General features: G+C 40.1%; 1 protein-coding gene across 4 annotated transcripts in view; it reads left to right on the top strand.

Annotated features, from left to right (window-relative positions):
* pde4d (phosphodiesterase 4D, cAMP-specific) overlaps positions 1 to 27,692 on the top strand; it is an 805,358-nt gene that overhangs the window by 318,264 nt on the left and 459,402 nt on the right. The window contains exon 1 of one of the 4 annotated variants that reach the window (XM_078397191.1): positions 25,662 to 26,924. The exons of the other annotated variants lie outside the window; for them this stretch is intronic. Within the exon in view, the coding sequence (XP_078253317.1) occupies positions 26,872 to 26,924 (53 nt within the window). The 5' untranslated portion in view covers positions 25,662 to 26,871. Of the gene's footprint in view, positions 1 to 25,661; positions 26,925 to 27,692 lie in introns of those variants that run through there. 4 annotated transcript variants of the gene reach the window in all.

The raw sequence follows: 27,692 nt of genomic DNA, 5'->3' as shown, positions 1-27,692 counted from the left end.
TATAATTTTATGAATTTCGATTCTCAATGGTTGATTCTCTACACTGGGAAAATGACTGTACTATTATCCTTTAATCAGAACCTCAAATATTTGTATACACATTTTTTTTTGTCTGTGAAGCATTAGTAATGATAATGTGTTTTTCAGTACGATACTCAGCTCAATTCAATTGACTGAGCTATTTGTTTCTTTTAATCTCTTGTAAAGTGTCCCTGCAATTTTTTTGTACATTAATTTCTCAACATTTTGCCCTGTCAATGAACTCCTCATGAAGTTTGGTGCCAGAGCTCAGTTTTGCCAGTATTTCACTGGAAATCACCCATCAAAATTTGCCCCAAGTCAGCTATTGGATGCAAACTCCAGTGATTCCAATGGGGATTGTAAACCAAAGGGTTGGAAGGCACGTAATTTTTAAACATATTTTACTCCAATTTAGTGCTTTTAATTATTTATGTGTTTTCAGGTGTTTTATTTGAGTTTTTGACATTTTTCATTTATGTACTTTAATAGTTTTTAAATGTTTCACAGTGAGTGAAATATATATTTTAAACTGTCAATGGTTTTTGTAGCTGGTGAAGTCTTGTCCCAGCTTTAACAGCTAACAGAGGTTATTAAATACATTTTGAGTGAAGAGCCTCCTCACTACATCGCTAGAAGCCCAGTCTCTGCTCACAGTGCCCTGCAGAGTAGTGGAATGTACTGTGCCCTCCATAATGTTTGCAACAAAGACCCATCACTTATTTATTTGCAATAGAAAAATCACATGTGGTTAAAGTGCGCATTGTCAGATTTTATTAAAGGGTACTTTTATACATTTTGGTTTCACCATGTAGAAATTACAGCTGTGTTTAGATATAGTCCCCCCATTTCAGGGCACCATAATGTTTGGACACAGTACTTCACAGGTATTTATAATTGCTCAGGTGCGCAATAATTGCCTCCTTAATGCAGGTATAAGAGAGCTCTCAGCACCTAATCTTTCCTACAGTCGTTCCATCACCTTTGGAAACTTTTATTGCTGTTTATCAACATGAGGACCAAAGTTGTGCCAATGAAAGTCAAAGAATAAAACTGTTCGAGACATCAACCAAACCTTAGGCTTACCAAAATCAACTGTTTGGAACATCATTAAGAAGAAAGAGAGCACTGGTGAGCTTACCATGCCATAGTCAAATATAACAGATAGTACAAAGAGAAAAATATAGCAGTGCAGAATATAGTTTTCCCCCATCTTTACATTGATGTTGATTGTGGCATGTACTAAACCATGCTCCCTCAAGTCAATAACTAGTTCATTTATCTTGCTTCATTGAGGGAGAACTTGTTACCTTGACACCATGTTTCTAAGCTCTCTATCTCCTTCCTTTATTCCGTCTCGTCATTATTCGTGATCCACCCACTACTGTAGTGTCATCTGCAAACTTGCAGATGCATTAGAGCAGAATTCAGTCATGTGTATATAGGGAGTACAGTCCCTATTGTGGAGGATGTTTTGATGACTATCCTCACTGATTGTCTTTGGGCCAGAAAGTCAAGAATCCAGTGGCAGAGAGGGGGTGCTGACTCCTCGGCCCAAGGATTTGGAGATGCGTTTAGATGGCATTATGGTGTTGAAGGTGAAGCTATAGTCAATAAACAGGATTGATCATCCTTTGCATAAAGAAACTGATACACAATTCAGTTTTAAATAGCTGGTCCCTTGAAGTTATGCCCCCTTGTTCGAAACACTCACACTTCGAAAACATCTCAACATCTACCCTGTCAATGTTATTTGTTTCAATAAACTACCCCTCATTCCTTTCAATATATAACAATATAGACCACCTCTTATTTCACCTCTCTTGACAGGAGAATCCTCTTATCCCAGGAATTAACGATGAATCTCCTTTGTATTGCCTTTAATGCCACTATATCCTTTTAAGGTAAGGAGATCAGAACTGTGCACAGTATTCTAGTTATAGACTCACCAACATCCTGTACAATTGTAGCAAAGTCAATAACAATCCTATTGCAATTCAAGATTTCTGGAAGATCTTAGAATTCCAATACCTGGTATTTACAATAGGAATGTGTAGGAAGAAATTGCAGATGCTGGCTTAAACTGAAGATAGACCAGTTTAATCTATCAGTTTAACTCAGTAACTCAGAGGGTCAAGTAGCATCTCCGGAGAAAAGGAAGAGGTGACGTTTCTGGAGGAGACCCTTCTTCGGACTGAGAGTCAAGGGAAAGGGAAAGGAGAGATATAGACGGTGATATAGGGAGATATAGAACAAATTAATGAAAGATATGCAAAAAAGTAATGATGATAAAGGAAACAGGCCATTGTTAGCTGTGGGCTAGGTGAAAATGAGTTACAGACAATGAGACTCAACAAGATGACAACGAGATCTGGGTGTCCTAGTGCATCAGTCACTGAAAGGAAGCATGCAGGTACAGCAGGCAGTGAAGAAAGCCAATGGAATGTTGGCCTTCATAACAAGAGGAGTTGAGTATAGGAGCAAAGAGGTCCTTCTGCAGTTGTATAGGGCCCTAGTGAGACCACACCTGGAGTACTGTGTGCAGTTTTGGTCTCCAAATTTGAGGTAGGATATTCTTGCTATTGAGAGCATGCAGCGTATGTTTACTAGGTTAATTCCCGGAATGGCGGGACTGTCTTATGTTGAAAGACTGGAGCGACTAGGCTTGTATACACTGGAATCTAGAAGGATGAGAGGGGATCTTATCGAAACATATAAGATTATTAAGGGGTTGGACACGTTAGAGGCAGGAAACATGTTCCCAATGTTGGGGGAGTCCAGAACCAGGGGCCACAGTTTAAGAATAAGGGGTGAGCCATTTAGAGCGATGAGGAAAAACCTTTTCAGTCAGAGAGTTGTAAATCTGTGGAATTCACTGCCTCAGAAGGCAGTGGAGGCTAATTCTCTGAATGCATTCAAGAGAGAGCTAGATAGAGCTCTTAAGGATAGCGGAACCAGGGGGTATGGGGAGAAGGCAGGAATGGGGTACTGATTGAGAATGATCAGCCATGATCACATTGAATGGTGGTGCTGGCTCGAAGGGCCGAATGGCCTACTCCTGGCACCTATTGTCTATTGTCTATTGTCTAAAGCTAGTACTACAACTTGGGTGGGGGAAGGATAGAGAGAGGAGGGATGCAAGGGTTACGAAGTTAAAGAAATCAATGTTCATACCGCTGAGTTGTAAGCTGCACAAGTGAAATACGATCAGAATGTCAGTGACAATACCAGTATGTTTCAGTTAAAATTTGCGACCTCTTGCATAGTTAAGGACCAAACTGCCTCAGTGTTGGTACATGGATATAAGCGTCAGAAGGTTTTGGGTCCCATCTCCTCTGCAGTACATAGGTTGATGAACTGGGTTGAGTCTTTATGACTGACAGATACTATTTCGGATGTCATAATTGGGGTGAAGAGGCTTTGCAAAATATTCAATCCCACAATACTTTTCGAAGGAGACTAACAAATTTTCCTTGTATTCTTGCCAACTTTCATCCATTGAAGCAATTAATTGCTTGGCAAGTGCATGGGTATTTCTTCGAGTCATTACCAAAATTTCTTTCATGATTTCCATTTTTTTTACGCTTTGGTTTTTGATAAGGTCTATGAGAAAGCAAAGAAAATAAACTACAAATATGGAAGCAAAAAACAGTTGTAAAAAAAATTGTCTCAATGCACACTACTGATAATGAAGGATCATCAGAATCTTAATGCAGCTACAGATTAATTGTGAGCAACCCATTTCTGGAAAAATAAGATCACATGGTTCTCCTAACTCAATTAAAAAAGCCAACACTACATTGAAGATAATCCATTTGAGAGTCACTTTTTCCGTATACATGTTTTTTTTTGTCTTTTGATTAAGTTTGTAGGTTCTAATTAACCAAAGCTTGCAAGCAAGGTTAATATTCACTCTTTTGTTCCCCAGCTATTTTCATCTGATAATCATACAGCAAATGCTTTTAGAATGCATTTGAAGTGTGGCCTTAAAGTTGCATTAGTACTTTAAGAAGAGGTTGTGTTTGTATATTGTTCAGCTCTGAAACTGCCAGGCCCAACAAATCTTCTTCTGCATCACAGACAAAAAAATACACTGTAATCTACAAGAGCATTGCATAGTGATAGAAAAACAAGTCTCAGTACCTCAGGTTATATCTGTATAAGTGTTTTACAAACAATTAAGTACTTTTCCAAGTATGCTTCAAATGCAAGAAATACCAAAGCCAAATTGTGCAAAACATGCTCCTAAAAAAAAGTTTTACAATATGATCCACATGATCCCTTTTAGTTTGATGTTATTTGAAGAGTAAATGCCAAATCACTTCTTTAAAATAGTGTTCCAGGATATCTTACCTTTTACCCCTACCTGAGAGGGCAGATGAAGCCTCAGTTAAAAATTCTAACTCTTAGATGTTTATCTCCAATAGTGCAATACTCCCTCAGTACTTCATTGGAAAATTAGCTTTGACTTTGGTGCTTAAGCCACTAGGGTGGGACTTGACCCAACTACCTCGTGACCCAGTGACAAGTGTACTACCCACAGGACACAGGACACAACACACAAATACTTTGCAATATGCTTTCACTAATTTTTTAACCCTAACACTCAAGATTGGCGGTATTGCACTTGTTATTGTGGTATAAAATTATGGATTAAAGAGTGAATTGTTTGGGCTTTTCAGAGATAATTGCATGTTACAAGGTCTCATCATATGGATTAGTTGTTAAATTGAGTCTGTTTGGATAGCATGCAAAACTATTTTTTTCTGTGTCTCAATACACGTGGCAATAATAAAGCTAAACCTTTTTACGTTGTTCTGTTTGTCTAGTTTACAAATAAACTTATTTTGTTCAACTATGCCTTCCCCAAATGAACCATTAGCTTTGGATGTAAAAATAAGGTGACTGCATTCCAGGTCTTACAATCATATGGAGTAGAAGAACGAAGATGTTTTGATATATTTGAACAGAAATCTGGTTAGGCACCATCCAGTTTGGATATCCTACCCTAAAAAGAATATTAGTGACACAGAGGGAGCACAGTTTAGGTTTGCCAGGATGATGCTGGGAAAGGGAAATTGTAGTTCCTAGGAGAGACTAATATTTTGGAATGATATTGAATGGTGTGGAAAAAGTTGCGAAAATTTAAGAGATTAATAAAATTAAAAATGCCTTTGAGAGTTTGAAGAAAAAAAGGACTATTGTTTTAAGAACTCTCTATTCCTGGCTTCTGGTCAATCTGTTCAAGGAGTACATGTAATAAGACTGATATATTAAAAGGCATAATCAGAGCAGAATAGCAATGAACCACGGATATTTGGATGGACCAAATTAAAGTGAAATTATACAGGAAACTTAACTTTGTTAGCTCAGTGACAAAGCTCACCACCAACTCTTAATGCCCACCACCAACTCTTTATGGAAAATTATGGAGAGACAATAAATCCTGGCCTTGCCAGCAATAGCAACATCTTATGATTAAGTTTAACAAAAGCATCCAAGTTCACCTTTCTTTCAGCACTTTGAGTCTCTGAAAAGTTGCAGAGTTTATTCATTCCATTTAGTGAAGGCACCAGTAATTAATTATTGAAGGTTCTTAAAGGAACTGTTCATTTGAACAATATTTAATGTTTACTATTGACTGCGGCGCCGATGATAGAGAATTGGTTGGCAGACGGGAAGCAAAGAGTAGGAATAAACGGGTCCTTTTCAGAATGGCAGGCAGTGGTGAGTGGAGTGCCGCAAGGCTCGGTGCTGGGGCCACAACTATTGACAATATATATTAATGATTTGGATGATGGAATTAGAAGTAACACTAGCAAGTTTGCAGATGACACAAAGCTGGGTGGCAGTGTGAACTGCAAAGAGGATGTTCAGAGGTTGCAGGGTGACCTGGACAGGTTGAGTGAGTGGGCAGATGCATGGCAGATGCAGTATAATGTAGATAAATGTGAGTTTATCCACATTAGCGGCAAAAACAAGGAGGCAGATTATTATCGCAATGGTGCCAGATTTGGTAAAGGGGAAGTGCAACGAGACCTTGGTGTCCTTGTACACCAGTCACTGAAAGTAAGCATGCAGGTACAGCAGGCAGTGAAAAGAGCTAATGGCATGTTGGCCTTCATAACGAGAGGATTTGAGTGTAGGAGCATAAAGGTCTTTCTGCAGTTGTATAGGGCCCTGGTGAGACAACATCTGGAGTATTGTGTGCAGTTTTGGTCTCCTAATTTGAGGAAGAATGTCCTTGCTATTGAGGCAGTGCAGCATAGGTTCACGAGGTTAATCCCTGGGATGGCGAGACTGTCATATGAGGAAAGATTGGAAAGACTGGGCTTGTATTCGCTTGAGTTTAGAAGGATGAGAGGGGATCTTATAGAGACGTATAAAATTATGAAAGGGCTGGACAAGCTAGATGCAAGAAAAATGTTCCCAATGTTGGGGGAGTCCAGAACCAGGGGCCACAGTCTAAGAATAAAGGGAAGGCCATTTAAAAATGGTGAGAAAAAACTTTTCACCCAGAGAGTTGGGAATTTGTAAAATTCTCTGCCACAGAAGGCAGTAGAGTCCAATTCACTGTATGAATTTAAAAGAGAGTTAGATAGAGCTCTAGGAGCTAGTGGAATCAGGAGATATGGGGAGAAGGCAGGCACAGGTTACTGATTTTGGATGATCAGCCATGATCACAATGAATGGCGGTGCTGGCTCGAACAGCCAAATGGCCTCCTCCTGCACCTATTTTCTATGTTTCTATTCTTCAATGTATTGTATCGTATCGTATAATTATGGGGTGTGACCTTCAATGGAGCAAAGGGAAGGCATACAGATACTTGAGATCTCTGCTTTACAGAGTGTGGCAAATAAGTGAGTGGAATGGAACAGCTAGATTAAATAGTTGCAAACATTTAATGGGACAACAGGTTAGGTGTTTGAGAAGAAATTAGATTTAATGATTGTCAAATTGCTTGAAGATCTTTCTTCTGCTGTGAGCTTTTCAATGACTTTGTTAAAATTTACTGATAGGAAAAAAGTTGAAAGTTTAATGGTGGTATGATTTATTGGGTTCCGAATAACTGTCAGAGGAGTTCAAACTTATTTTATCATGCTGTCATTTATTTTTAATGACATGGCAGATTCTGTGGTGTTACAAACACAAACAAACTTTATAGTTGTTGTTTTTAAGATGAAGTACACTGTTACATTAAAATGCAATTCCATTAAAGTGGTCTATTGCCTTTGTCTTTTTGCCAAGTATCGACTGGCCTTTGGCTTGTGAAGGAGTCTGACTGCGAATTAGTCAATTCAGGAAATAATGTGTGGGAAATGAGTAATAATCTTAACAAATAGGTAAGTAGAATTATGAAATCTGAAGCCATTTGTAATGTTGGCTTGAAGATTTAATTTTTGAAATTCATTTCCCAGAAGGGCCAGTTCCATTCCTCCTATGCCAGAATATTATTTTAACTTTTTTGTGTTTTCTATTCTGTCAAGGGATGTGGGCTTTGCAGGCTGTGCCAGCATTTAATTGCCCATCCCTTGAGAAGGTGGTGGTGAGCTGCCTTCTTGAAGCACTGCAACTGTTGCACTGTCAGTGTGGGTGGTGCTCCCATGCTTTTGCTGTCCTCGTACTTGCGACTGGTAAAGGTTGTTTGAATGGAGTTTGGAGTTTGAAGTTTGGTGTGAGAATGGAGTGAACTAAGAAGTCTTGGTAATTTACTGCAGTGCATCCTGTAGATGCACAAACTGCAGTTGCTCTGCATCAATGGTGTAGTGAGTAGAAGGTTGTGTATGGGGGTATCTATCGAGCAGGCTACTATGCCTTATATGGTGTCAAGCTTCTTCAGCTTTGTTGAAGTTGCACTCATCCAGACACAGTGGAAAATATTCTATCGCTCTCCTGGCTTGTGCCTTATAGATGGTGGACAGTCTTTGGGGAGTGAGGAAGTGAATTCCTTGTCACAAGATTCCAGGATTCTGACCTGCTCTTGTTGCCACCTTGTGTATATCCACTCCTATTTTTTGCCATGATATGAATATTTGTAGGAACTGCTTTGGGAAAAATAAAAAGTACATTCATGAATAAGTAGTGTATGAAGAACTTGTAAAAGTTGAACAGATAGAAGTGGATTTGAAGGTATCTAAATCTGCTCACTATAGATTAGCATGCGAGGTTGAATAAATATGTAAGCAAAAATACACAAACCCAGATCTAGCGGAAAGTTTATGCAACATGCTTTGGGAGGGAGAACTGTCCATTTACCTTACCTTCTAGCTTTCCTCTCAATTTCTTAGTCCAATAATACTTGCTAGAAGGTTTAGGTTGCTGTGCCCCTGAGGTGAACATGGTATTTGTCTGCTGAATAAGCTCATCTCATTTGGAGGGACAGTTACGATCTTAGTTGTACCAAGAATGTCACAGGTTCATTTTGAAAACGTGCCTATGCAGATAGTTAAACAAAAAAAGCCTTTACTTGAACAACCTATTAGCAAGTTATTGCAGATGATACGACGATAGGTGGAGTGGCAGGTGGTGTAGAGAAAGCAGACTCTGCACAAGGACTTGGACAGGTTGAGAGAGTGGGCAGGGATCTGGTAGATGGAATACAATGTGGCAAAGTGTGGAGTCATGCATTTTGGTAGTAGGAATAAAGGCGTGGACTTTTTTTTAAATGGGGATTCAGAAATTGGAGGTTCAAAGGGACTTGGGAGTGCCAAAAGGTTAATTTGCACGTTGAAATGGTAGTAAGGAGGCAAATGCAATGTTAGGATTTATTTTGAGAGGGCTAGAATATATAAGCTGTGATGTAGTGCTGGGGCTTTATAAGGCACTGGTCAAACTATATTTGGAGTATTGGGAGCAATTTTGGGCCTCATATTTGAGGAAGGATATGCTGGCATTGGAGAGGATGCAGAGGTTTACAAGAATAATCCCGGGAATGATTGGGTTAATGTGTGATGAGCGTTTGATGGCATTAGACCTATACTTACTGGAATTTAGAAGAATGAGGGGGTCAGGAGAGACTGAATTACACAGATGGCGGTGATTTTGACTAAGAGAGGGAGGTGACAAAAGTGATGACATAGAGTTGGAAAAGGCAATGCTGCTTCTATCTTTCCCCCTGACTCTCCCTGATGCTCATTGTTTTGCAGGAAGAATCAGACTGAAAAGGCAAGAAATCACCAGTGTGACAACCTTTAATTAAGGTCATAAGGTCATAAGTAGAATTAGGCCATTCGGCCCACCAAGTCTACTTTGCCATTCAATCTTGGCAGATCTATCTCTCCCTCCTAACCCTATTCTCCTGCCTTCTCCCCAAAACCTCTGACACCTGTACTAATCAAGAATCTATCTATATCTGCCTTAAATATATCCACTGACTTGGCCTCCACAGCCTTCTGTGGCAAAGAATTCCACAATTAATTGTGTTTATTTTCATAATTACAATCAATGGCATTGTAAGTAATTTATGCTTTTATTTTTTAACAATTTTAAATTGCTTAATTTTTATGTTTCAAAATGTTGAAGAGTTTGAGGTCAGGTTCATTATGTCACTTCCTGTGTCATGCAAGAGCTTGCTGCCAGCTACTGGCTTGGTCTTTTTGATGTCAACTTACCTTTCTGCCAGTTCATATCATTGGACCCAAGGTCAGATCAAAGCTTTTGTGCATAATAGTAGTGTGTGCAGGTGGACACATGTGCTGGTAATTGCAACAGTCTGTCCAGCAAGTTCTAGGCTATTGTGTTCATGTGGACACATGTGCTGGTAATTGCAACAGTTAGTCAGGTTACTTTGAGACCATTAGCATGTCTACTCAGGCTTATGAAAACCACAATGCAGAGATGCTGTCGGCTTTTTATTTGTTGGCTGTATGCAAAATGATAGGAAATGATATGGCAACTCAGTGAATTTATTTGTATTTCCTTTTAAATCACATTTTGTTCCAGACCTTCTGGGTGTTTTCCTTCTATTTAACAGTAAGTGAACAATGGGGGTAGACTGTGACCAATTTCTGTCAACATCAGAAACATGTTTCACCCCCAACACAATGTAAGTTGCCAGCTCTAAGCGCACAATCTAGTTTTCCAGTGGAAAGGGCTTTGGTTGGAAATAAGCACAAGCCCTGCAAAATGGTGCAAAATGACTTTTATGTGTAATAATTATGCATTAAAAACAGTTGCAAATATATCCTGTTTCTACATTCCTTGCTTTGTGCCTTCTCCACAACAGGTTTTCTATGCTTTAAGATGACTGCTCACATTAACCTGTTTTAAATAAAAGAGAGACTCAACTATATTTTACTTTTCCTGATTCATATAATTAAGCTTTTGTCAAATATCATCCTTTTAAATCTCTTTGTCCATTCTTGTGCCTCCATATCCTTTTATTAAATCATGGTGATTTGTATTTTTCAAATAATATGCAGTTTTTATTAACCAAAGTAGTATTCTCACCCCTAACGTTATTGAAATTAATTTTCCAATTACATACACATTTTATTATTCTCTTTTGTTGGTGCCCACCATAATGCTGATTATCTTTTTTCAATTCAGAGTCACTTCTAAATTTCGAAATTGCGTATTCATTTAAAAGTTCAAATCATTGATATGAATTATGAACAATAGTGGTCACAATGCTATTTCTTGCGAGAATCCACTTTCAATTTTTGATTTTATTCTTTGCATGAGTGAGTGATTAGAAGAAGAATATTACAAGTAAGATGATATCCCCCATGAGGTTGCAGGAGCTATTTGGATTAATTCTCATGTATACTCTCAGTGACTTGATACTTACGGTTGTCCAGCATGTCCTTGGATGGAAGTGAAAGGATGAAATTTATATCCCATCCTCCAGATTAGGTCTAATCTTTATTTGCTGCCTTCTATAGTGTTGAGACTTTGGAACCCATTTATAATTATCCCTCGTGCAGCCCCTGTGTTAGGATATTTACTACACTTATTACACTTTTGGAGGTGTTTTCAGATGAATTCCCCACACAAATTTAGGCTGATGATGGTTTGAGTTGTAAGTTTCAATTGTCGTTACAATCTGTCTTAACATAGCAAATGCTTGATAAGAATTCCAACAGTTATATGTTTCTGGTAATTATCTAGTGCAGCAAGAAGACAGCAGCAGATTATAGTTTACGGCATGTATATTTGAGGCAGCTAATTGTTCAGGAAACTACTGAAATCTTACCTTATCGGCTTTCTTAAGGTCAGGTCTCTTGCTCCACATTTGCAGCCAGCTACTGGGTTCTAGAGTGATATTTATAACATCTGTTATTTCCTGCCAGATTTGTTTCATTTGTTTTACAGGATTCACTTCATTGCCAAAGAGGGCAGTCCTCCTTCCCCTCATTTCACCCAACATATTCCAGCAGAATACCACTAATTGGGCACTGGGCACAATCAAGAGTTTGTAACTCCCATTGTGCAATGAATTTGTTGCTCATTCCCCATTATTATACTGCAGATGAGAAGGCAGCTACCAGGCCTCCAATAGGTTTGTTCTTTGTGACTTAGTGGATACCATTCTTCCTCTGTGGCAGGCTCTTTTTGTCAGTCAGGAAGAACTGATTTAGAACTGATTTCACTCCGAGGGTGGTGGGTATTTGGAATGAGGAGGCAGTTGAGGCAGCTATTATTTAAAGCCAATGGAATAGGTACATGGATAAGAAATGATTAGAGGGGATATGGGCCAAATGTGGTCAGGTGGGACCAGTGTAGACATTTTAGTTGGCATGGATGAGTTGGGCCAAACAGCTTGTTTCCGTACTGTATGACTATGACTCAATTATAGATTCAAGTCCTATACTAAAGACCTGCAGATGATGCAAGCAGATAGTTCATTGCCATATAGGGAGGGTGTGGTACCACTAGAGTTGCTGTTTTTCAGAAGACACATTAAACTGATGCCCAATTACCAATAGTGTAAGAAAATAACTGCAGATGCTGGTACAAATCGAAGGTATTTATTTACAAAATGCTGGAGTAACTCAGCAGGTCAGGCAGCATCTCAGGAGAGAAGGAATAGCTGTGGCATTTGGCTGTGGCATTTTATACATTACGGTGATAATTAAATTTGAAAAGGACATAAGTATTTTAAAGGACCATAAAGTGACCATTGCAGTGAAAATCAGAATAGCAGAGAAAGTTAATATGAAGACGCTTAATCCACTAACACCTTAACAATTATGTCATGTGGGTAATTATTAAAACCTTGTTGTACCCTGCTGCATCTTTGGTTGGTCAACTTCCACAATAAGCAGCTGAGTTTACTCGATACCCAGAATCTTAAGTAAATAACAATTACACTCTGCAGTATAACAGTTTGGAAGAATCCTTAACACACCAATATGATGATGAAGTTGGGCTACATGGAAATTCCAGGTTGTAGAGAGCAGGACTGAGTGAGCTTACAAAATCACGGTGAAACAGAAAGCATTTTTCTCAGCTAAAATAAGATTGGTACATTTAAAAATGGAGCTCAAGACAAGATCTGGAAACAGCAAAAAAGATAATATAATTGAGATTTTGGGAATAAAGCACAATTTGTATATATGCCTTGAGTGTTTGCATACCTTTTCTTAATGCTAAGGACATTGCAGAGATTATGGGTTAAAAAGCTAAAAAATAAAATGAGGTGGTGAGGCATGTGTGGGGGAAAAAAACATCACAGTGAGATTTCAATCAGCTGGTTCTGAGATAGTCTTCCAAGCCGCTAAATTTTGCAAAAGTAATTTAAAGAGGAAGTTCACCATCACTGTCATCCTAGGAAGAAAGTTATCAACCAGCCTCCACATTATAATTAGTAGCTGTTCTGCCAGCTTCTTCATAACCTGTCTGAGGCCCCTCTCATGATTCTCAGATGCTGTATTACAAGCCTTGATCAGGTGTCATATTAAGATAACCAACTGGCATCCTATCCTCAGGACAATTGTAAAGAGGCCTGAGGATCTTTTAGAACACAAAAAACCCCACTAGGTGCTGTAGTAACTCCGTGAGTCAGACATCATCCCTGTAGAGCATGGATAGGCGACGTTTCGGGTCTGGACACTTCTTTAGACTTGCAAAATTATGGTGCAAACAAAAAGTCTGCAAAGACGTCTTTTAGAATATTTGTTGAGCCTATTTATGATGCCCTTTTGATCTATCCAAGCGATTTTCCAAATAAATCAGTGTTGCAAATAACATTACTGTCTGATATATTTCCACTCACAGGTGCTGGTTACTCCTAGAAATGGATGGTGTGGCATGTGGTCTGAAGAGTACATGCACAGAGTAACTTCAATCCATGTAACAGCATTATGTCCCATATAACAATAGGAGCCTTTTTGATCTGAATGTAATTTACCAGAAATGCCTGTTCAGGGTTCTGCCACTCATCCAAAATAACCTAGGAACGAGGTCAAAACAAAGCTGTGTCAACACAGAAACTGCTGGAAATACTCAGCAGGTCAGCTGGCATATGTGGAAGGAGAAGCATAATTAATAATGTAGATTGATGGTCTTTCATCAGAGCTAAGAGTTTGAAAACAATCATGTTTAAAGTTGCAAAGGGAATGAAGAGTTTATGGATTGTGTAGGAAGGAACTGCAGATGTTGGTTTAAATCGAAGATAGACACAAAATGCTGGAGTAACTCAGCGAGACAGGTAGCATTACTGGAGAGAAGGAATGGGTGACGTTTCAGGAAAGGAAGCTGAAGAGCAGGCATTATAGCGCCTGGTTATGCAGTATTTTGTAAAAGCTTTCCATTGTGCTGACAAGATTGATTCCTTCAAATCTCCTCTCTTTTCCCCAAATGTATGGCACCTCTCAAAAAACTCAATCAAGTTCATAAGATAGGACCTGTTGCTGAGTGTCACTAATTACCCATGCACTTCAAAATGTAAATAAATAAAAACCCAAAGAATCATCTCCAAAAGCTTCCCTACTACTGACATAAGGCTCACTGGGCTATAATTTCCTGGATTATCTGTACTTCCCTTCTTAAACAAAGGAACATTATTAGCTACACGCTAGTCCTCCCAAACCTCACCTAAAGCTAGAGAGTTGAGTTTAGTTGGTTGTCACGTGTACCGAGGTACAGTGAAAAGCTTTTGTTGCCTGCTAACCCATCAGCAGAAAGACTATACCTGATTCCAATGAAGCTATGTACAAATAAATGATAAAGGGAGCAATGTACAAATAAATGATAAAGGGAGCAATGTGAATAACGTTTAAAGTCCAGAAAAATCTGACCAAAGATAGTCCGAGGATCTCCAATAAGGTAGATAGTAGCTGAGGACTGCTCTCCAGTTGTTGGTCAAATGATTCAGTTGCCTGCTGGGAAGAAACTGTCCCTGAATCTGGACGTGTGTGTTTTCGCACTTCTATACCTCTTTCCTGATGGAAGAGGGGAAAGTGGAGTGGCCGGGGTGTGACTGGTCTTCGATTATGCTGGTGGTCTTGCCAAGGCAGCATGAGGTTTAAATGGAGTCAATGAAAGGGAGGTTGGTTTGCGAGATGGTCTTGTGAACAGGTACAAAGGTCTTCATCAAGGCCCCAGCAATCTCCTTGCTTGACCCTGTCAATAACCTGGGATAGATCCCATTAGGCCCTTGTGATTTATCCACTTTAATGCTCTTCAAGGGCCCCAACACCACCTACCATATCAAACCTAGCATATTAATATTCCTCACACTGATCTCACTACCCTCAATGTCCTTCTCCTTGGTGAAGGAAATGCAAAGTACTCGCCTATATTTTCTGACTCCAAGCATAAATTCTTCCTTTATCGATCTTCTCCCTGATTACCCTTTTGTTTTTAATGTGCATATAAAAAGCTGGGAGTTTCTTTAATTAGATTTGCCAATCGTGGCCTTTTGGCCCTTCTACTTGTCCTCTTGCTTGCTTTATATTCGTCAAAACCCGTCTGTTGTAATCTTTCTAACCATTACATACGTTTCAGTTTCCTTCTTGACCAAATTCACAAATGTTTTGGTCATCCGAGGTTCCCTTAGCACACCTTCTGTATCCTTCCTCCTGAGTGGAACATAATGGTGCTGAATTTGTACTTGATACCTGGAGCATAAAAAACTCCTCCAAAAAACTTGAGCTAAAAGGAAATGAAAACACCATGCAAAGTGAATTAAATAGAAACGCCAACAAAACAAATTTGACTTGGACAAAATATATGCTAAATTAGACAAATTTTATGCAGATTTCTGAACCGCAGGAGTATTTTCTGATGCATGTTTCTTTCTTAACCAGTGATCCAACATTTTCATTGGAAGTCCTAACCTGAATGTGCAACTATCTACATTATTCAAATCATCAAATGCATTTTTGACTTAAGAATCCATTTTCAGAATGCTATTCTAAAGTCAGACTGCATCATCTATATATACTCTACTGGATGCTAGATTGAGAACTTAATTGTTCATTTATATTGTATTTCTTAGACATATCTAGCTTTTATGATCTATAGTCTAAGGCATGTTTATGCACAGTATCAAATCATTGCCTGTAGACAGAGCCTGAGACAGATGTGTACCTTTGCTAACAAGCAAGCAAAGATGAGGTACCGAGTGACCCGATAAATATATCTTGGCATACCAGTCAAAGTGTAAGAAATTGGCTGCTCGTACACTGTTTCACAGAACACATATGATTAATTTGCTGAATTATTTTCTGAGTTGTTGAGTGAAATGGATCAATGAAAGTACTAAAATATTGCACATTCAGCTTCAACATAAACATTTACAAATCTTTGCAATGTGAAAGTTGCTTACAATCATAGAAGCTATGCATTTTTCAATGTCTATTAATTAGAAATGATAACCAAGCCAACCTAGCTAGTTATGTCCTTGCCTCTTTGGTTTCTCCTTATGTTATGGTCAACATGTTGGTTTCGGTGATGGGCAAGTTTGGTCAGCATTATGAGCTATCAGTTAATGGAGTACTTAGTCTATAGCCTGGGTTGTCCCACAAACTGAGCACAAATATAAATGTTAGGTTTTTTTAAAACAATGTGATGACTATTGACTTATGATTAGGCTGTAAACTGAACTATTTAACTACTGAATTTAATCCACTTGATATGAGCACATTATCCACCATGTCTCATGTAGCATTGCACACTCAAAGAGAAAATGGGGCTGGAAATATTGGAGGTGCTTGCCATTATCTTTTAGTCTCCTCGAGACATGAGAGATGTACTAGAGGTTTGAAAGGTGGCAAATATGACCCCCCTGTGGAAGGACGTTAGGGTATTCCAGGTAACAACAGAATACCCAATTGAATATCACTGAAATGTAAAATAAATCAACTGGGGAACACAGATTTGAGGTTTTGGCAAGAGATGGAGGGGGATGTAAAGAATTTATTTTTATGCAGCGAGTGGTCATGTCCTACAACTTATTGCCTGTCTATTGTGCTGATGGAAGAGAAGATCAATGATTTCAAAAGGAAATTGTATGACTTGAAATTGATTAGCAAGAGTGTCAAAGGTTATGGGGAGAAGGCAGGAGAATGGGGTAGAGAGGGAAAAGTAAAGCTATGATCGAATGGCGGAGTAGACTCGATGGGCCAAATGGCCTAATTCTGCTCCTATGTCATATGGTCTATGTAAATAAACTTACACGGTGATGAGGATAGAGCAAGTAAATGGTACTGACTGGACATCCCTGAGAGAGTTGGCATGGATCTGATGGGCCAAATGGCCTGTCGCTACCATCATAAGAATAAATTAGTCTTAGCTACAGTAAACACAAACAAAAATCTTAATGCTCAGAATCTAAAATAAAGACACAAAATGCTGGAAACACTCAACCGGTTAGGCAACACATAAGCATGGAGAAACAGTTAATATTTCAGGTCTAAAACACTTTGTAAGAACTGATAGGGGTTTCAGACCTGAAACATTAACTGTTAGTCTTAACTGTACATGGCTCTGATCCCTCTATGTATGACTAACACTTGACATATTATCAAACCAGAGAGTGTGAACAGTTCTTAGAAAAGTTTTAAAACAAGAAAAATCTTAGGTGTATGGCTGATGGTATCAGGAATAGACTTTGATAATTGCAATCCAGCTGGAAGGTTTTCATGTAAAATGGTGAATTGGTAACGATCTTGGAAAAGCTATATCTCACCCAGTTCAAGCAACAGAGTATTATCATTATTTACATAAAAATACACATTTAGGCAGTGTATAGGGAAGCATCTTGGGACCAGGTAGTGAAGGATCATTTTTTTTCAGTATTTTAAATGAGAACACATGCAAATATTTTGGCATTGACTGTTGTTCTGTGTAATGTGGATGAGAATTGAAATCATGAGACATTTCCTGTTGGTTTGGACTTTTAGGCTGTTGTTTCTGACTGAATGAGTTGGGGCTAGAGAGCCATGGGTTAGACTATCAATTATCGGAGTATTTTGCTCAGTCTATAGCCTGCATTGTCCCACACACTGAGCACAAATATCAATGACATGTTTTTTAAAACAATGGGGTGACTATTTACTAATGATTTGGTAGTAAGCTGAAGTGTTGATTTTAAAAGTGTGCTGATTTACGGTTTCAGAAAAAAATGATAATAAAAGGAAAGAAAATTATCAAATAAATTGGGGAGAAATCTCTAAACTTGCTTTAAATATTTTTAGCTATCAAGTCATTTCCTTTTGGAGCACTTTGTGATGGCATGGTGACACAGCGGTAAAGTTGCTGCCCTGCAGCGCCAGAGTCCCGGGTTCTGCACGGAGTTTGTACTTCTCCCCGTGCCCGTGACGGTTTTCTCTGGGTGCTTGGTTTCCTCCCACAGTCCAAAGACGTACAGGTTTCCAGTTCAGTTTATTGGCTTTGGTAAAGATTTTAAATTGTCTCTAGTTTATCGAATAGTGCTGGTGTTCTGGGGTCACTGGTCGGTGCGGACTGGGTGGGCCGAAGGCTCTGTTTCTGTGCTGTATCTCTAAACTAAAGTAAACATATGGAAAAGCTGATATAATGAGATCTCTTGTTCAATCTCACAAAATAGAATTTGCATTCACGGTAGAAAATTTGAATGTTATTTTGGGTTGAAGCCCTGCAGCAAACCCCTGTGGTTCCAGGTGGAGCTAGTGTGATTCAACCCCCAAATGGCAGCAATTCTGGGACTTCCAGATGAATCTCGTTGAGATTTCCCAGCATTCACTCAGGGAAAAAGTCCTCTTTAAGTCTTTGGGGTAATGAGCATAGCTGAGGATTCAAGATCTTAGTGATTTCATGGTGGATTTTAGGACAATAAAGTAGAGGGCAAAGTGATTATACCTGTCTTTGTTACATTTAAAATAAATTATAATCTTTTTTTTTTCAAATTCGATTTTTAATAGCTTTTAAAATTTCTCTTCATGACAGAAACATGTAAAAACAAAGCATTCAGGGGCATTTTGGAGAAGGGTTTTTGTAGTACCAGAGACTCTGCTGCCACTTTGGCCATGCCATTGGAATGGAAAATGCTTCAGCCCAGCAAGTTAAGGCTTTCTCCTATACAGACCAGAAAAGTACAGATGACCCACTGAGTTACTCCAGCATTTTATGTTTATCTTTGGTATAAACCAGCATCTGCAGTTCCTTTTTATTACATAAAGTACCGACACAGTTGACACCTACATTGGTTCCAATTAGCAAAATTTAGCCCAACATTTGTTATTCAATTATTTAACATGTTTTTCTAAAAATTCTAGCAATTTTAGAAAATAAATATAAAGTACTGGTGGAAAATGTCTAGGTACTGGAAAATCAGTGATCATTTTCATGATCGAGGCACCACAGATAAAAAGAAAAAAACTAAGATGAAAAAGATTACACAAAAACAGTTAAGAGTACTGGAATAATTCAATTATCAGCGGCACGGTGGTGCAGCGGTAGAGTTGCTGCCTTACAGCGAATGCAGCGCCGGAGACTCAGGCTCGATCCTGACTACCGGTGCTGTACTGTACGGAGTTTGTACGTTCTCCCCGTGACCTGTGTGGGTTTTCTCCGAGATCTTCGGTTTCCTCCCACACTCCAAAGACGTACGGGTTTGTAGGTTAATTGGCTGGGCAAATGTAAAAAAATAATAATAAATCGTCCCTAGTGGGTGTAGAATAGTGTTAATGTGCGGGTATCGCTGGGCGGCGCGGACCCGGTGGGCTGAAGGGCCTGCTTCTGCGCTGGATCTCTAAATCTAAAAAATCTAAAAATCTAAACTAGTATACAATACAATACAATACAATACAATACAATATATCTTTATTGTCATTGTACCCAGGGGTACAACGAGATTGGGAATGCGCCTCCCATTCGATGCTATAATTTAAGTAATTAACAGCAACCCAACGAAACGAAACAATTGTAACAGTTTTTAGACAGGGTAAAGTGCAAGTTGATCTATGCGTTGTGGCCATCCGGCTCAGCAGGACCGGTTCATAGCAGCTATGGCCCTGGGGATGAAGCTGTTCCTGAGTCTGGAGGTGCGGGCGTAGAAGGCCTTGTATCGTCTGCCCGATGGAAGGAGTTCGAACAGACTGTTGCAGGGGTGTGAAGAGTCTTTGTGGATGCTGGTGGCTTTTCTGAGGCATCGTGTGTTGTAGATGCCCTCCAAGTCTGATAGCTGTGTTCCGATGGCCCTCTGAGCTCTATGGACTACCCGCTGTAGAGCTTTCCTTTCTGCCTCCGTGTAGCTGAGGTACCACACAGGGATGCCATTCGTTAGGATGCTCTCTATGGTGCAGCGGTAGAAGGTCGTCAGCAGCTGTTGGGGTAGACCAGACTTTTTCAGTGTTCTTAAGTAGAACAGTCTTTGTTGTGCCTTCTTGACCAGCGCAGCAGTGTTATTGGACCATGTTAGGTCCTCCGAAATGTGAGTGCCCAGAAACTTGAAGCTGGACACTCTCTCCACACTGTCCCCGTTGATAGAGATCGGGGCATATTCCCCGTTATGTGACCTACGGAAGTTGATGATCAGCTCCTTGGTCTTGGTGGTATTTAGGGACAGGTTGTTATCCGAGCACCAGTGCGCCAGGTTCTGCACCTCCGCTGAATGGGATTCTGATAGTTCTTTTATGAGCAATGTTCAAATAGTCAACCCAGATAATCTGAATGAAAATCCTATACTTTGACACACATTTGCATGCTGAGGCAAGGGAGAAATAAAATGAAAGTAATAAGATTTAACAAGGCAGAATAGTGGGAACTATAGGCCAGTTTGTCTGACTTCGGAGGTTGGTAAGATTTTAAGAATCCATTATAAAGGATGAGGTTATGGAGTACTTAGAAGTTCAGCATAAAATAGGCCAAAGTCAGCATGGCTTTGTGAACGGGAGGTCTTTCTTAACAAATTTGCGGGAATTCTTTGAAGAAGTAAATAACAGGACAGACAAAGGGGAGTCAGTAGGTGGTGTTTAGTTAGTTTTTCAGAAAGCCTTTGATAAGGTGCTTAGGCTGCTTAGGAAGATGAGAACCCACAGTATCAAAGGGCAGATACTAGCCTGGATAGTAGGTTGGCTGGATGGCAGAAGACAAAGAGTGGCAATAAAAGGGGCTTTTTCTGGTTGGCTGCCAGTGACTAGTGGAGTTCTGCAGGGTCGGTGCTGGAGCTGCTACTCTTCACGTTGGATGAGCGGATTGAAGGCTTTGTGGCAAAGTTTGCGGATGATTCGATAAATAGGTGAAGGGGCAGGTCGTGTAGAGAAAGCAAGGACTCTGCAGAAGGACTTGGACACAGGTTGCGAGAGTGGGCAGAGAAGTGGCAGATGGAATATAGTCTAGCAAATTGTGGAGTCATACATTTTGGTAGTAGGAATAAATGGGGAGAGGATTTGGAAATTGGAGGTGCAAAGGGACTTGGGAGTGCTGATACAGGAGTACCAAAAGGTTCATTTGCAAGTTGAAATGGTAGTAAGGAGGCAAATGCAAGGTGAGGATTTATTTTAGACAATAGACAATAGACAATAGACAATAGGTGCAGGAGTAGGCCATTCAGCCCTTCGAGCCAGCACCGCCATTCAATGCGATCATGGCTGATCACTCTCAATCAGTACCCCGTTCTTGCCTTCTCCCCATACCCCCTCACTCCGCTATCCTTAAGAGCTCTATCCAGCTCTCTCTTGAAAGCATCCAACGAACTGGCCTCCACTGCCTTCTGAGGCAGAGAATTCCACACCTTCACCACTCTCTGACTGAAAAAGTTCTTCCTCATCTCCGTTCTAAAACCTACCCCTTATTCTTAAACTGTGGCCCATTGTTCTGGACTCCCCCAACATTGGGAACATGTTTCCTGCCTCTAATGTGTCCAATCCCATAATTATCTTATATGTTTCAATAAGATCCCCCCTCATCCTTCTAAATTCCAGTGTATGAGATGGCTAGAATATATAAACAGGGATGTAATGTTGGGGCTTTATAAGGCACTGGCCAAACCGCATTTCAAGGTTTCAAGGTCAGTTTATTGTCACATGTACCAATTAAGGTACAGTGAAATTTGAGTTACCATGCAGCCATACTAAGTGAAAAACAACAAGACACACAGCCACATAAAATAAAATTTAACATAAATATCCACCACAACGGCTCCCCGCATTCCTCACTGTGATGGAAGGTAATAAAATCCAATCTTCCCCCTCTTTATTCTCCCGCGGTCAGGGCTGTCGAAACATCCGCAGTTGGGGCGATCAAAGCTCCCGCTGCCGGCGATCCAAAGCCCTCGCGTTGGGGTGATCGAAACTCCCTCGTCGGGATGGCTGAAACTCTCCGTGGCTTGGAGCTCTCGAATCGGTCTCTAATCAGGGACCACGGGCTCCACGATGTTAAAGTCCACAGGCCCGCGATTGGAGCTCTCCACAGTCGATCCCCGGCAAAGGGATTCCCCCAGCCCCCCCCCCCCCCCCCTCCCACATAAAACAAACCTAAGAAAGCTAAAACATATTCTTTATCACGTACTTAAAATAACAAAAAACAAAAGAAAGGACAGACGGACTGTTGGGACATTTTCATTAAAATAGTTACTGCTCTTAGTCTTAAAATAATCTCATGATATTTTGCTGTAGGCTGTGTTTTCATGTGAACTGTGAACATGAGGTGAGAACAGTAGTATGATCTCTCAGTTTACAATTCCAATGATAACCCGTACTGCTAGATAAAACAAAATAGCGTGAAACTTTTAGGGCTTCAAACCATTTTTTGTAACTTTTGTGAATATATAATTAAATCAATTATGTTGAAGTGTTCTTCCTCTGTTACCTCCTGTGCTCATTATCATTTGTACAGCTGGGATTTTTTTCACCTTTAAGGCTGTCTCCGACTTGTCGCCCATCGCTAACTCTACATCATCAACCAGCTCCAGCCCATCTCACACCCCAAACGGACATGAAGCTCATCTCATCCAGGAGGATTGTTTCTAAAGGGATTGGACAGGTCAGATGCAGGAAAAATGGTCCCAATGCTGGGAGAGTCCAGAACCAGGGGTCACAGTTTAAGAATAAGGGGTAGGCCATTTAGGACTGAGATGAGGAAAAACTTTTTCACCCAGAGAGTTGTGAATCTGTGGAATTCTCTGCCTCATAAGGCAGTGGAGGCCAATTCACTGGATATTTTTAAGGGAGAGTTAGATTGAGCTCTTGAGGCTATCGGAATCAAGGGATATGGGGATAAAGCAGGTAAGGGCACTGATTTTGGATGATCAGCCATGATCATATTGAATGGCTCGAAGGGCCGAATGGCCTACTCCTGCACATATTTTCTATGTTTCATTTCCCTCCTTACCTAAATCAGGACTACATAACATAATTTCCTGACCCATTATTTGCTAAAATTGGCCCCAGTTACCTTATATGGTTTGGTCTGGTCACCTTCAAAATTATTATTTCCCTTCATAAGCGTACCTTTCTTCAATTCTTCTGCTCTCACATTAACCATACTTAAGATCCATGAAGTGGAAGGTTTGTTATATTTCACAACCCCCCTGCTGGACCCTCTGCAGTTTGCATACCGGGCCAATAGATCAGTGGATGATGATTGCACATCATCCTCCAGCACCTAGACCGCAAGGGCACCTATGCAAGGATTGTGTTTGTGGACTTTAGCTTTTCATTTAACACTGTTGTGCCAGAGCTGCTACACTCCAAACCCTCCCAGTTGACTGTGTCTGAACCCCTCTGTCAGTTGATCATCAAATTCCTGACAGACAGGAAGCAGCATATGAGGCTGGGAAAACACATCTCGGACCCGCAGACCCTCAGCATAGGAGCACCGCAAGGCTGCGTACTCTCCCTTCTCTTTTACTCTCTCTACACCAACGACTGCACCTCCACAGACTCCTCTGTCAAGCTTCTCAAGTTTGCGGATGACACAACCCTGATTGGACTGATCCAGGATGGGGAGGAATCTGCCTACAGACAGGAAGTGACACAGCTGGCGTCCTGGTGCCATCACAACAACCTGGAGCTCAATGCTCTTAAGACAGTGGAACTGATTGTAGACTTTAGGAGAGCTCCCCTCCCCTCCCCCCACTCACCATCAACAACACCACAGTCACATCTGTGGAGTCATTTAAGTTACCTGGAACCATCATCTCCAAGGACCTTAAATGGGGGGCCACCAATGACTCCACAGTCAAAGAGGCCCAACAGAGGATGTACTTCCTGCGGCAGCTGAGGAAACACAATCTATCACAGGCATTGACGGTCCAGTTCTATACTGCCCTCGTTGAGTCCGTTCTCACCGTCTCCATCATGGTCTGGTTTGGCTCAGCCACCAAGCACGACATCCAGAGCCCCCCCCCCCCATTGACGAAAGTACACTGCAAGTGCCAGGAAGTGAGCGGGCAAGATCATCTCTGACCTCTATCACCCTGACCACAAACTCATTGAAGCACTTCCCTCTGGAAGGCGACTCCGGACTGTCAAAGCAGCCACAGCCAGACATAAAAATAGCTTTTTTCTGCGAGTAGTAGCTCTACTCAATAACCAAAAGTCTGTAGTCTCTTTTTGCTCTGGTTTATTTCACTCACATGTTTAAATCGTAATGATGTATTCTTAATGTTTTATGCTTATTCTTAATTGTTTACTGTATGTACCAAGGCACATTCTTTGTATGTGTACATACTTGGCCAATAAACTTAATTCATTCATTCATTCATTCGTGTTAATGTACACTCCTGGAACCATTCTCCCTTAGGTCCCACCTGTGCTTGTACCAACATAGCCAACATACATCATATCACAACATCCCACCACAATTCGCCTACCGCCACAACAGATCAATGGGTGATGTGATCTCTCCAGCTTTTCACTCTGCACTGGACCACTTGGACAATAATAATATGCATGTCAGGGTGATGTAATTGACCACAGCTCGACATTCAACACCATAATCACCACTAAATCTATCATTAAACTCAAGGATCGTTTCGCTGAACACCTCCGCTCAGTCCGTCTTAACCTACCTGATCTCCCGGTGGCTCAGCACTTCAACTACCCCTCCCATTCCCAATCTGACCTTTCTGTCCTGAGCCTCCTCCATTGTTACCCTTCCCCCTCAGCTACCGGATCCATCTGCCCATCATTCCTCGCCCTTCCTTGGTCCACATAAACTACTAGCCCCTGTCCGCCCCATTTACCCCTCTTTATACTGGCTATCTGCTTTCTCCATTCTCAGTCCTGATACAGGGTCTCAACCCAAAATGTTGACTATCCCTTTGCCTCCACAGATGCTGCCTAACCCACTGAGTTTCTCCAGCTTTATGCTGTTTAGTTGAATCAGCATAGCTATTTAACCAAACTAACAGTGAACAGATAAATGTAATTTGTGATAAACCGAATACTCTTGTTTTTTTCTTGTGAAAATATTGAATACCAAATGAGGAAGTTTAAATTACAGGGTATTGCAGATGGCAAAAATATCAAAGCTGCCCCTCCCCCCCCCCCCCCCCCGCCATTGTCATCTGGGTGGTAAGAACTGGGCCGGAGATAAAGAAGCAGCTTTTGCAAAGCATAACACTGAACCATACTGTGGCAATGCAGCACTGTGGCACTGAGCGGTTCCTTGGCAGTTTACTTCAGTAGGAAATATAGGAAGTTATTGTCCATTAAGACTAATTTAATTATTTTAATTCGATAATTCTGTTGTTAAGCAGTAATTCCAATATTCATTGAGAGTACATCTGTAATATGAAAAATATTGAACCATGATTGCATTTTTAAAGAAATTGTCTTACAAACAAAACCTAATGTTTCATTCTTAAAAGTGGTGTAAATACCTATTTTAATTGCTTGAACTGGTGTTTTTCATTTGTCTTTTGAAGCTTATATCCTATAACTGTTTAGTTCATTGTTTACTACTTCCCACTTGTCCTAAAAAGGCATTAACCATGCTGTCAAGGGGTCTTTTAGGGTATTCTACTCAATCCAATTATGAGTGACATTTTTGTGCATCAGATGAAAATGAGGAAATGCAGCAATAACCTACTTATCCCAGCAACTGTAATAAGATTAATAAATCCACTTGTTAAAATAATAACTGAAAACAACCTGACAAATAAATTTGTTGAAAATGGAACCTACCTCAGGGGGCCCCTTGACGACAGCACATCCTCTGCGCAGCAGCATTCTCACAAGATTGAAGCTGGTTCTGCAGCAGAGTAAAGTAACCCAGTCATTGAGAATGTGCTGAAAATTTCTGTGCCGCATGTCCGATACTCCAGAGATGACTGAACCCATACGCTACATGAGCATTATCAGGACACTTTGCTTTTGAAAGCCTTTTCTATTGTTGCGCCTCTACAAAATGCAGAGTTTGAAGAACACAGACTTCAAGCAGATGATCCCGTTTACAATGACAGAACAGTGATGACAACTGTTGGTAAACAAGATTCGAGGAAAAGGAACCTGGACGGTAGGGGAGAGGTTCTTAGATGACATTCAGCCCTGGAGCATTCCTCTTCACCTTCTTTTGTGACAGCCTATTGTTCTTTGTTATCTACTGTTATGCCAAATTTGCACAAGCTGCGTGGATTAAAGGGATCAACAGTTTAATTGTTTTTGAGCATAGAAGCTCACATTGGTTTAATAAAAAAAACATGTATATTTAAAAATATTACCCTCATAGTTTTATAAATCCAAATGAGAGAACAATCACACAAATATTTGTGATGGCAGCTAAGTATCACCTCGGGGCTGGGAGCAGGAAGCACCTTGCTGCAAATGTGGATGACTGAATCGCTGTCCTTTTAACAGTAATAAAAAGTTTATTTAGTTTGAGTACATTATGATTATTATATCAATATCATTATCCTTGAAGGAATAAACTCGATGAAGAAGTATTTCATAGCTGTAATGAATCCACTGGGTCAGAAAGTTGAACGATTTGAAGAAAGAATACAAAGAAAAAGAAAGTAAACCACACACTGTTTCCTTCTGTGGGAATTAAGAGTCTGCGACATTGCCGCCTCTGTTTTCATCTGGAAATTTTACACAATGCTGCGTGATGGAATATTTTCATTGTTGGACTGTTTCTTCCTGCCTTTTTCTTTGTACTGGATCTCAAGTAAGATTTTGATTGCCTACATCCACTAGGAGCAGGAGATTAGATATCTCTTTCTATTGTTGAACTTCAACAAATAGTCATACACTGCTACGACAATAACAGCAGTAACGCTTGAAACTCTGATGTGGTTCTAAACTGCTTCTCTTCAAAGAAAAACAATCCACTGACAAGCAGATTTGCAAAAAATGATCTCTCATATGGTCAATATTAATAGAGAGAATCTACTAGATTGCTACCAGAAGTTTATTGTACATTAAAGTGTCTGCACAGTTTCCATTTAACGAATTGGGAGGAATCCCTGCAAAGCAAGATTCATGGAAATGATGCATGTGAATAATTTTCCCTTCAGGAGGCATTCATGGATATGGTAAGTTGTCTCTTTAAAGTTCCCAGAAAATAAAACTGATCAAATGTTGTGAAAGTAAACTTACCACAATTAATACCCTGCATGCATTTCCTATTTAAAAGGTTTTGTGATATCCTGGTTCAGGCAGGACACAAAAACAGTAAAGAAATTATATACTACTCAGTAGTTGTGAAGTTCTGCACACAACAGGACACCCATAGATTTATGCATGTATGTCTTATGATGGCTTTACTCTTAATATTTTCTGTTGGAAAATGGACTTAACACAAATGATAAATTCTGACACATGTTATAATGCAGCGGCTGGACTCTGCTGTATCCCTTAATCCAAACACTTCAAAAAATTGTTTATAATCCTAATTATTCAATTAGACCTCTTGTTGGTAATGCGTTTTAATACAAATATAAGGTCTTCAGAAGAGGTTCAGCAGAGCAATTGTTTGAAGCTGCAGAAGGAGTCATGCTAGGCTGATGCTAAAACTGCTCAGTAAAATTGATGAAAAATTCCTTCAGTATAAAATGAGGTCGATGGTTTGCACACTCCATTTTTCAAATTTAATAAAATAAAATATATTTCTCATTTGATTTGAACTACTATGAAATTCTTTGTAATCCTTACATTTAGTTTATGTGCCGTGCAATCATTAAATTGACCTTGATGTTTTATTTGGTACTAGACCAAGTTGACCCGTTGGGCCCATTCCTCGTAGAGGGGGAACAGGGAAGGGGAGAGCGTATTGTCACTGAGTGAGCCCTGGACTCAAAGCC

This window comes from Rhinoraja longicauda, chromosome 1 (assembly GCF_053455715.1).
Source record: "Rhinoraja longicauda isolate Sanriku21f chromosome 1, sRhiLon1.1, whole genome shotgun sequence".
Classification (NCBI taxonomy): domain Eukaryota; kingdom Metazoa; phylum Chordata; class Chondrichthyes; order Rajiformes; family Arhynchobatidae; genus Rhinoraja; species Rhinoraja longicauda.
The sequence above is the reverse complement of the archived record's forward strand: the minus strand, read 5'-3'. Positions and strand labels throughout refer to the sequence as shown.